Source organism: Embiotoca jacksoni, unplaced genomic scaffold (genome assembly GCF_022577435.1).
Source record: "Embiotoca jacksoni isolate LCO1_2020_lvr unplaced genomic scaffold, fEmbJac1.0.p SCAF_11, whole genome shotgun sequence".
NCBI lineage: Eukaryota > Metazoa > Chordata > Actinopteri > Embiotocidae > Embiotoca > Embiotoca jacksoni.
The window spans coordinates 7392904-7403473 of record NW_027185241.1 but is presented as its reverse complement, the minus strand read 5'-3'; the positions used below and the strand labels follow the sequence as shown (position 1 = coordinate 7403473).

At 37.9% G+C, this 10570-nt stretch overlaps 1 protein-coding gene and 1 pseudogene across 1 annotated transcript; both read right to left on the bottom strand.

Moving 5' to 3' along the window:
* Positions 1–489: 489 nt before the first annotated feature.
* LOC138191576 (DLA class II histocompatibility antigen, DR-1 beta chain-like) lies at positions 490–7047 on the bottom strand (annotated as a pseudogene).
* A 117-nt stretch (positions 7048–7164) lies between these two features.
* On the bottom strand, positions 7165–9377 carry LOC138194245 (H-2 class II histocompatibility antigen, A-U alpha chain-like). Its single transcript, XM_069142830.1, has 4 exons — positions 9182–9377; positions 8712–8975; positions 8320–8601; positions 7165–8217 (listed from the first exon to the last, which is right to left on the bottom strand). Exons 1-4 carry the CDS (start codon positions 9258–9260, stop codon positions 8096–8098), a joined length of 747 nt encoding a protein of 248 aa, XP_068998931.1. The 5' UTR covers positions 9261–9377; the 3' UTR covers positions 7165–8095.
* Positions 9378–10570: the final 1193 nt, after the last annotated feature.

The following is a 10570-nucleotide window of genomic DNA, read 5'->3' as shown; positions in this document are numbered from 1 at the left end:
TCTGGGCAGTGTGCTGTCTGATACGGTGGTCAGTGGTACTGGAGCTCCTCAGGGAACTGTTCTGTCTCTCTTCCTGTTCACCTTATACACCACTGACTTCCAGTACAACTCAGAGTCCTGCCATCTGCAGAAGTTCTCTGATGACTCTGCTGTGGTCAGGTGTATAAGGGATGGACGGGAGGATGAGTACAGGGCAGTAGTGGAGGACTTTGTGGAGTGGGCGGGAAGAAATCACCTGCTCCTGAACGTGGCCAAGACCAGAGAGATGGTGGTCGACTTCAGGAGGAAGATGACGGTTCCACAACCGCTGAGAGTTCTGGGAGAGGAGGTGGACATGGTTGAGGAGTACAAGTACCTGGGTGTCTCCATTGACAACAGATTGAACTGGAAGACCAACATCAACGCTGTCTACAAGAAGGGGATGAGTCGACTCTTTTTCTTGAGGAAACTCCGATCCTTCAATGTGTGCAGCAAGATGTTGGAGATGTTCTACCAGTCTGTTGTGGCCAGTGCATTGTACTTCACTGTGGTCTGCCGGGGGAGCAGCACTGGAGCCAGCGACACCAACAGACTTAACAAACTGGTTAAGAAGGCCGGCTCCATTATCGGCTACAAACTGGACAGCCTGGAAAAGGTGGTTGAGAGGAGGACGCTGAGGAAACTATTATCCATATTGGATAATCCTGACCACCCTCTCCACCACCTGCTGCAGGGACAGAGGAGCACTTTCTCCAAAAGACTCCTCCAGCTCCGCTGTCACAAGGACAGATACAGGAGATCATTCCTGCCCACTGCAATAAGACTGTACAATAACTCACCGATGGCAAAATCCATCACACAACAATAACACTGTTTTGTGATGGATTTTGGAGTGAAGTCTGTTTTTCTTGGTTGTTTAAATATTTTTAAAAAAAAACTAAAAAAACTTCACACTATTGTTTAGTTAGTTTTAATTTAATTATTCTATTTTATTTTATTCTATTTTATTGTATCTACTGTGCATTTTATATGTAATATTTTTACTGTTATTTTCTTTCTTTCCTGTATCTATAAATGCTGCTGTAGCAAAAGAATTTCCCCTTGGGGATTAATAAAGTATCTATCTATCTATCTATCTATCTGTCTATCTATCTATCTATCTATCTACACATCTATCTATCTATCTATCTATCTACACATCTATCTACACTGGTTAAGCTGGCTAAACCAGATAGATAACCTGGTCTGTTAGTTCATGTAACATTTTAATATGGTCAAAGGGCATTTTCTCTGTTAGTACCTTGTTGTTAGTTCATTAAACTAATGTACTAATGTTAACTACACAATTCCACGGTATTAGAAAGCAAGTTTATTTGTATTGACAAGAATCTTCTGTAGACATTGTGATAATAGTAGTCACTAACTTGTTCATAGACAGCATACTTAATATGGTACATTACATGATGTCTGTATGTTTGATTTCTATTCCATTGTTATGTTTGTATTTCAGAAAACATATCATCACTCAGGGGGGCTCGGAGGTTGAGTGCTCAGTGGCTGAGGCTAGGAAAGCTGCAGGGCTTCTAAAAAAAGGTCTTGAAAAGCATCTGTTTGCAATATTTTCAGTATGCCATCTATTAAGAGGCACTATCCGTTTCAAATTTTTATTTTATTATCATGCTTGATTCAATCTCACTACCCAACAGTATTCCTGTGTATATTTGTGTGTGATTTGTATATATGTTTGTTGGTGTACTGCAGTGGGCTTTGTATGATTCTGTGGCCCTAACTCTGCACATTAGTGGGGTGGTGGAGGTTGATTTATGTGCTGCCTCCCTATGTGCTAAAACATTATGGTGTAGAGTCTCCCCACAGCATCCAACTGAGGATGACTCCTTACATCATCTGTCATCATGAGATCATTATAACTTGTAGGAATTAACAAATGAATGAAACTTTGACTATTGTATCACACTGGTCACCATAATTTTATTTGAAGCTAAGTGCTGCATATATATTTTCAACTGATAAAACAATGATATCTTTCACAGTCAGGTCTTCAGACCTTTCTACAACAACATAACAATCACTAACTGTTATGTGGTGGGGTGTTTTTCCAGGACCCAAATGCAAGCTCACAAACTCAAGGTTTTCAAATTCCAAAAATACAGTCTTTATTGTCCAAAAAAACAAACAAAAAGCTACAAACCAAAAAGGTGGCACTGAGCGTGTCCACTTTACGTCCAGTCGGGAGGGCAACTCAACCGACAGCTCCAGGGGGACACGGGTAACAGGGCAGCCGGCAGACCAGCGGAAGGGACGGCGTCAACAATCCTCCAAGCCGGGAGGGCAACTCCACCGACTGGTGATTTTGACGGGGGATATCCGCAGGAGACACAGAGGCCGGAGGAACGGGAACAGGAACAGGGCTGACGGAGAGCTGACGGGGAGCAGACGGAAGACGGACGGGGAGCAGACAGAGGACGGACGGGTGGCTAACAAAAATGCACCGACAACCAGAGTTGTGCAGGGGCAGGTTACATATAGTCTGGGGAGGTGATCAGGGAGATGCAGCACACCTGCAGGTGGTGATCAGGGGTGAGTGGCTGCATCTGCTGGGACTGGTGAGGGGCGTGGCCATGGGAGGTGAGTGGCGTGGCCACAGACAAAGACAGGGGACACAGGAGGAGAGTTGATCGGGGGCAAAACGGAGGACAAAAACTGAACTCCTGACACTAACAAAACAATTTCTGCTTAAAGGGTGAACAAATCAAAGTAGGTAATAATTAGATAGCCCATCTTGCTTGGTTTTCCTTAATTTCGTTGAGAGATTTTATAATTACAATAGCTCTTTTAAATCAGCATAATTTCTTTCATACTAAATTAAATGGTTCTCACTTTTCCTTTTTCTCATTTTTAAATCGATAAACCTCAGTGGCCCAAGGAAAATTACCCGCTGTGCAACTCAAGATGTCAGGCTTCTAGTGACAATAGATGTAAAACATGATTCCCAACAAAACTGTATTTCCTTAATACTTTCAAAAACAAATCTTCGAACTTCAGTAAAAGTTAACTTTTAATGACATCACAAAACAGATTATCCCTGTACATATATAGCATAATGTCAGCCTGCGTGTAAAAACCTTTATTTTTGTACCATTTTGCTGAGAGGATTCCACCTTTCAATAACTTTAAGTTTTTGCTGGTATAATACATTTTTCAGCAAAGGGGCAGGCAAAATTAATTTGTAGGCACCAACTCCCGGCCTAGAAAAAAACAGAAAGAAGAACAGAGTCACAAATTGTTGATTAGAAATCACAATAACCTCACAGGCTCCTTTTATAAACGACAGGTGCTACATTAACTCAGACATAGCTGTGTCTGTAATTATGACTGGTAGTGTTGACTTTCACATTGTAATTTAAAGAATAATAAAACAGTAAATCAATCCCCTCCACCTTCTCTTACTCTCTTACCCCAGTCATAAAGCTTGGGCTCCATGAGGCTGGCGTGCTCCACCATGCAGCTGATTTTCTCTCCATGTTCGGGTGTAATCTCCAGATGGGAGTGGAGCTGGTAGAGCCAGTTCCCATTGGGAAGCTCCTCAGTGGATGTCACGTCAGATGTTACTTTCTTTCCATCTCTCAGCCAGGTCACTCTGATTTCTTTGGGATAAAAGCCATAAGCACTGCAGACGAGCATGCCTGGATGTTTGCTGCTTGCTGCCTTAACTGACCTCAGGTTGACATAGGGCTCGGCTAGAGGAGAATACCCAAAGACAAAACTATTAAATGTCATTAATTAATCCACTTATTATACACTTATAATGAGAAGTTTCTGTAACACTTTAGATTACAGCTTTGCAATTTATTGTTGTAAGTATTTTTGTACATCTGATGTACCAAAGAAAATGAGGGGAAGAACAGTTCCAGTGTGACAAGTTTACTTATAAGAGGGACCTATAAATACAGGATAATGTACACTTAATATGACATACTTACATAATTAAATAATTACTATCTTATTAATAGTAAAAAAGCAAAAAAAAAAAAAAAATGCCTCAGAAAAAATTGCTGAGGCTTGTTGCTTCAAAGGAGCAGTGTTTAGTGGCATCTAGTGGTTGCATATTGCAACTAACTGAACACCCCTCGCCTCACCCTCCCCTTCCAAGCATGTACTAGAATCTAAATTGATTGACAAAATGATTTGTAAAGGAGTATTTGTACAGCGTAAATATATTTCCTGATAAACTTTGATCATGTCTGTTTATGCTGTAATTTAGAAAATATGCAGTTTTATTTATTTCTAGGTCCCTCTTCAACACAAAGTTGTAACCCAGTTAATCTCTCATCTCTCACCTTCTTTCATTGTACTCGTACCCAGTAAGTATGACATAGACTAGACTAAGACATAGTAAATTTAATTAGAAGGCTTTGTAATCTGGAGCGTTATCAGACTTTAAAATTAAAATTAAAATTAAAATTAAAACAGCTGCAGTCCTCCTCCCGGTATCTATTAAAGTGGCAAAAATTATATCATAACATAGCAAATACTGTGAAAATAGTAACCATGACTGTGACTATTAACTTGCATCCATACTGCTTTGATTCTTTGTTAGGAGACTTTTAGTGTTGTTTCCAGGCAGCAAACATCTGTTTTTGACTGAAAAATCTAAAAACCCATTGTTCACTACGCAATGTTCAACAGGTGGACAAAAACACAGAAGGAATTATAATGTATCTGAGAGGTTGTGGAAATAGACAACTATTTGCTGGCAAGTTTACCATATCAACATCAAATCAACTTTTATCTGCATCAAACTGGCCATTGCATAAAAATAGCAGGCCTGAATAACAGGCTAACCTATAAGGCTTGTTGTTTCAAAGAACCAGTGTGCAGTGGCTTCTAGTTGTGCAGTTGCAGATTGCAACCAACTGAACACACCTCACCTCACCTCACCTCACCTCACCTCACCTCACCTCACCTCACCTCACCTCACCCTCCCCTTAAAAGCTTATGAGAATGTACATTGGCCACGAAACTGAAAACACAAAAGACCCTCTCTTGAGCCAATGTTTGGTTTTTCTGCTCTGGATTACTAGAGAAACTCAGTGGTGCAACATGGAACTTACTTAACTTTAATTTTGTTTTTAATAACTTTGAGATTTGAGCTGTCAGTTGGACAAAATACATTTTGCTGTATTGTAAGGTCTCACTTTGGGATCTGGGTAATTGTGATGGCAATTTTCAGATATCTACAAACTAAGAAAATCTGTTAACCACAGAACGGAACAGTAGAATAATCCATAATGGAAATAATAATTATTTATGCAAAATACTTAAAACTTACCTCAGCCAGCAGATTTTTTTCGATGGTCACAGCGGCCATTTTTCTGCATGGATTACTTTTACTTCTAATACTTTGTGAACGTTTACTTAAGTAACATTTTCAATGCAGATCTTTGATTTGTAAAAGAGTATATTTACAGTGTGAATATATTTCCTCATAAACTTTGATCATGTCTGTTTATGCTGTAATTTAGAAAATATGCAGTTTTATTTACTTCTAGGTCCCTCTTCAACACAAAGTTGTAACCCAGTTAATCTCTCATCTCTTACCTTCTTTCATTGTATTCGTAACCAGTAAGCAAGACATAGACTAGACTAACATATAGTAAATGTAATTTGCAGGCTTTGCAATTTGAAGCATTATCAGAGTTTCAGATGTGTCAGCACAATCACCAGATTTTGGAAGGTGATCAAAGATTTGTGTGAGTTGGAATTTGCACGACTCTTCATTCTTTTTCTGTTGTTCAAAAAAACCCTTTTCTTTTGTTGAGTTCATCGGTAACTTCCTTTCCTTTATCCGTGTAGCCGATATACTTTCCCAACGTGCTGTTGTATTGGCCTAGAAGCACCTTGTTGAAGTAGATTTGCTCCAGATAAACGTAATCATGGGGAGAAGTGAACTGGCAACAAATCAAACTTTAAACATAGAGAGCACCTGTAACATGAAACAAACAAGTGTTTGGTGATATACAAAATATTCTTGTTCATTACTTATTCACTCACACACAACAGATGTTAGAATTTTAAAAAGTCAATACTTTTTGTCTTCAAACTGTAAGGATAGGCAGTATCACTACTGTCTATGTTTTACTTTGACTGCAGCACAAACAACAACAGCTTTTTGTTTTAATGGTACTTACTTGCTCTTGAAAAAAGCAGGGACAGACACGACAGAGACAGGAACTTGTAAATATGCATGGTTGACAAACTAGAAAGGACAAACTGAAATGGGAACCAAAACAATGTTGCACTGGAAACACGAAGAAGACTGCTCAACAGTTTTATGAACAGGTATGTCATGTTGGTGTGGTTCCCTGTGTGGAGTATTTGTTTTCACATTTTAAGGTGGATAATGGCAGACAGTGAGGAAAACCTTTTTCAAACATAGACAAAGTTGTTACAAGTTTCAATTTTCAATGCTATGCTGAGAATTTTCCCTGTGTCATCGTTCATTAGGCTACTAATAATTTTTCCAATTTCATATCAAGTCAATGATGATTAATTTAATTATTCTATTTTATTGTATATACTGTGCATTTTTATATTTAATATTTTTTACTCTGTTTTATTGCTTTCCTGTACTTATAATGCTGCTGTAGTGCAAAAATTTCCCCTTGTGGGATTAATAAAGTAACTATCTATCTAAGTCATGATTTAAATCATTTATTACTGACATGTAAAGTATTTTAAGTAAACTTGAAGGAAAGTTAAAATCACTTTGAATATCATGTAGAATGAATCACACATCACAACAAACGTTTTTACAGATTTAATTTCCAAGCAATGGTGCTATAATCATGCTAATTTATTAAAAAGCAACATTATCTAGTAATGTTAATTGCTCTTTTTGTACAGACCACACACACACGTCCACACATATGCCTGATGTGTTGGATTTATGGACTGTAAGCAATCGTGCCTGTTTACCTGATGCCTCCCACTTCCATAAAGTTCTGTTAAAGAAATTCCAAGTCTCCGTGTCCTGACCCAACACTCCATATTGGTTAAGTATCCTGAGCCAGCTAAAAAGTTCACCACACTGGTCAGCAGTATGCTAACTAACAAGACACCAATAAGCATAATATATCATGCATTTACATTTTACTTATTGAGATCTATAGAATACATATTTTTATTTAATTTCACATGTGAGAAGATAATTTATAAAAGTAGAAACAGCACAGTACTAACAACAGAAGGCATGTTACATGATAATGTTTGAATAAACAACTCTGCAACAGCCTACAGGATAAACAGAAACACCAGTACATGAAGTATAAAGGAAATGAATGAAAAATTAAATGCAAAATAAAAGACGCAGTAGTTTTCACCGTGTAAAATTAAAACACTTCTAAACTAACTAGAATGGAGAGCTGCCAAGACCTATCATCCACTTTTCTATAACACATGTAAATCTGCTACCACTCTGTATATGTATGTGATGCAGACGGCTCTTTATATCTTTGAAGGTAAATATAGTCTGGCATATGCAATGCCTTATCAACACATGTCCTCCTGTAATTTTCATTATAAAACACTACTGATGTTTTGCTTTCTTTTCTGTGATGAGGAAATATTTTTTTCCTGCTTTTAAATACAACCCATGAGTAGTTACCTAAATTAGTGCCCCTGGTTAGGTTTAAGATAATGGGTTGAGTTCAAATTTGGATTTGTCCCGTGTTGTTCTTTAAAATTGCTATTTCCTTGAAGTTGCAACCTGTGTCTTCATGGCAACTGTTCTGACTCATGGTTGGAAATGAGGTGTGAAAACCACAAGCATAATCTGAAGTAAATCACTCTTCTGCAGTACCAGATTGTTTATACAACCACAACAGGTTGCTTCATTTCAAAACATAGCTTTGGGTTGCAATAAGATGCTTGCACAAAAGACCTATAGGGTCATTCTGTCTTGAACAGAAATAACCACTGCATTCCTCATATTTATACCTCTTTCAAAACCAAAATGCACTCTATAATAATTGTGTTTGTTTAAGATTAATGTATATAATCATTAACAATTTATTGTGTGTGATCTACGGCAAAAATTTTACTCTCTCTGGAGTCCTTTGACAAATAAAAATGTTCCAGTTGCGACTCCCAATAAGCCCAGACTCAGGCCCACTCCACAGAAAACATCGAGTCCAAGACTTTGATGACTGAACTCAGGTTCTGTGGAAGAACAGAAGAAAAAAAACAAGAATTAGTAACAAATGTGTATTTTTACAACACGTCATAAAATAGTTTTTATATTTAAAGATAAACTCAAGTCACCCCATATTCTTGTTTGAGGGCTCTCCAGTGCTGAGTGCTCCACAGTGCAGCTGTAAATGTCCCCCTCGCTCGGGGTGAACGTCAGGGTTGAGAACTGGTGGAAGGTTTGATCATTGTTGGGATAATATCGGCTGAGGGATACCCCCTCCGACACAGGATGGTTATTTTTGGTCCAGCTGACTTTGATGGAAGGTGGGTAGAAATGATTCACCAAGCAGATGAGGCTGTTTTCAACTCCCAGCTCAACTTCTTCTGCTGGGTACATCACGCTGTCAGGAGGGTCTTTGGTGGGTTAAAACACAATTACAAACGGTCAGGAATTTATTGTATCGATCCCGTCACAATAAAGATCAATGTTGATGTTAGCACAACATTAAATAAATATCTTTTACCTTTCTCTTCTGGTGGATTACTTGCCTCCAATTTGCAGTATTGCAGAGCGGGTGGACATGCTCTTTTGGCTTTTAAACCATTGCTATACACTTTCAAATTTTGAAATACTTTACTTGGGTCAAACACGAGAAACACGGGAAGAGTGTATTCGATTGAATGTCTTTCGAAATCTATGTACAAAATCTCGTTACCATCAAATTCATACAGTACCTGAGCTGTGCTGTTTTCAAAGCAGCCTATATAATAGGTGACTTCATGGGCAACTGAAAAGAACAATAAAATACGAATATGAATATTTATAAATGAATTGATGTGGCTCTGTTACAATAAAAAGCTCTGCTCTTCATACTGTCTACTAAACGATTGGATTTTTAATTATCATGCATTTATATAAGTTCCAGAAACTTTAAAACGTCTCCTGTGGAAGGTTAAGTTTTGATCTGAACAAAGGAGTAAATTTAAAACTTACTTTGTGAGAAAGCACAGAAGCTGTTGACCATCAGGATTATGACAGCAGAGCACTTTGTGTGTGAGCTGTGGATCGCCATGTTGGGAGACTTGCACTACAAAGTGTAGACAAAGCAAATGGTGATCTCACACTCGATCAAAAACGTCCTTTGGAGGTTTTTCTTCCTGATAGAAGGGAAGAAAAGCTTCGCATTGGTCAATGCAAAGTTCTGTAATTGTGATTTATCAGAAGTACCAGGCTGCTCACAACTTCCTTGTTGTGTCAGTGTTGATGGTAGCACAGCAGTCTAACCTGTTTTACAGAGGATGCTTTAAATCCGGAAGTAGTTACATAAATAAAGCTTCGGTGCCCACATCATTCAGAAATGTTGATTATGAGTAAGGATGGCACAATTCAGGCCGCTGTATAATAATAAATTCTGAATATATTTTATTGTGAACCAAAAACACTTTCCAACTCACTCAACACACTCAACCCAAAGCTTTTTGTTCCTGCGAAAAACATAAATCTGCAATCTGTTACATATGAATAGGTTTATTAAAGAAAGGAGCATTATGGTTTTCATTCATGCAGAAAGAAGCTAGAGACAGAGAGTATGTACCACTTCAGATATAGAAACAAAAAATAGGTCCAAAGTTCATTCGGCAAACTACAAGAAAAGAATATTTCCTCAAATAGAAAAATATTTCTGGTGTACAATTTTTTTTATACCTTTTCTTCTTGTAGTTTGTTGAAAACATACCTGATCCAAACTTATGTGTCTCTTACATTAAATTAAATCAGACTTTTCTGTTTGATTTGACAAAAAAAAAGAAGAAGCTTGCAGATGAAAGGTTATATGCACTTTATTCCTTGTTTACCAAAAATAATATGGAAGTAGATGAAGTCCTAAAAGTAGAACTGACTTATTTTGAAAATTGTGTGCAGTGACCTCAGCTGCTGCCACAGGATTCATGGTCCACTGTGGAGTTTTGTTGTTAACATAAAAGTGATGATTATATTCAGTTTCACTCAACAAAATGCTCATCACAACATTTCCATCTTCAGAAATCATTTGCAAAGGAGATTTTCAAACCTACATTGTTTACATCTATGTTTTCTAGCTTCTCTGCCTTTGCTGGCACATTGCTGTGTTTCTTGGCGTGCTGCACTATACCAGTAGAATCATCTCATACCATTGTTAAGTGTGTATTTGAATGACAGGGGAGCCATCTTAAAATGCAATATCCACTTCTACTGATACAGCCATGCATAATGCTTGAGTGTGAACCAGCTCTGGAGAAAAAGTGGCCCAAGCAACAAATTCCTCACGACTATGACTTCAACTGCAACTTAAAATCTGCTCTTTTAGTTTTTCAAGTTCAGTGAAATTAGCTCAGTTAGATTTAC

Coding starts and splice junctions, on each gene's coding strand:
- LOC138194245 (XM_069142830.1), bottom strand. CDS start 9,260: ATGGCGATCCACAGCTCACACACAAAGTGCTCTGCTGTCATAATCCTG. Junction 8,976..9,181: donor CTTCTGTGCTTTCTCACAAA/GTAAGTTTTAAA, acceptor TGTTCTTTTCAG/TTGCCCATGAAGTCACCTAT. Junction 8,218..8,319: donor CCCTCAAACAAGAATATGGG/GTGACTTGAGTT, acceptor GTTCTTCCACAG/AACCTGAGTTCAGTCATCAA.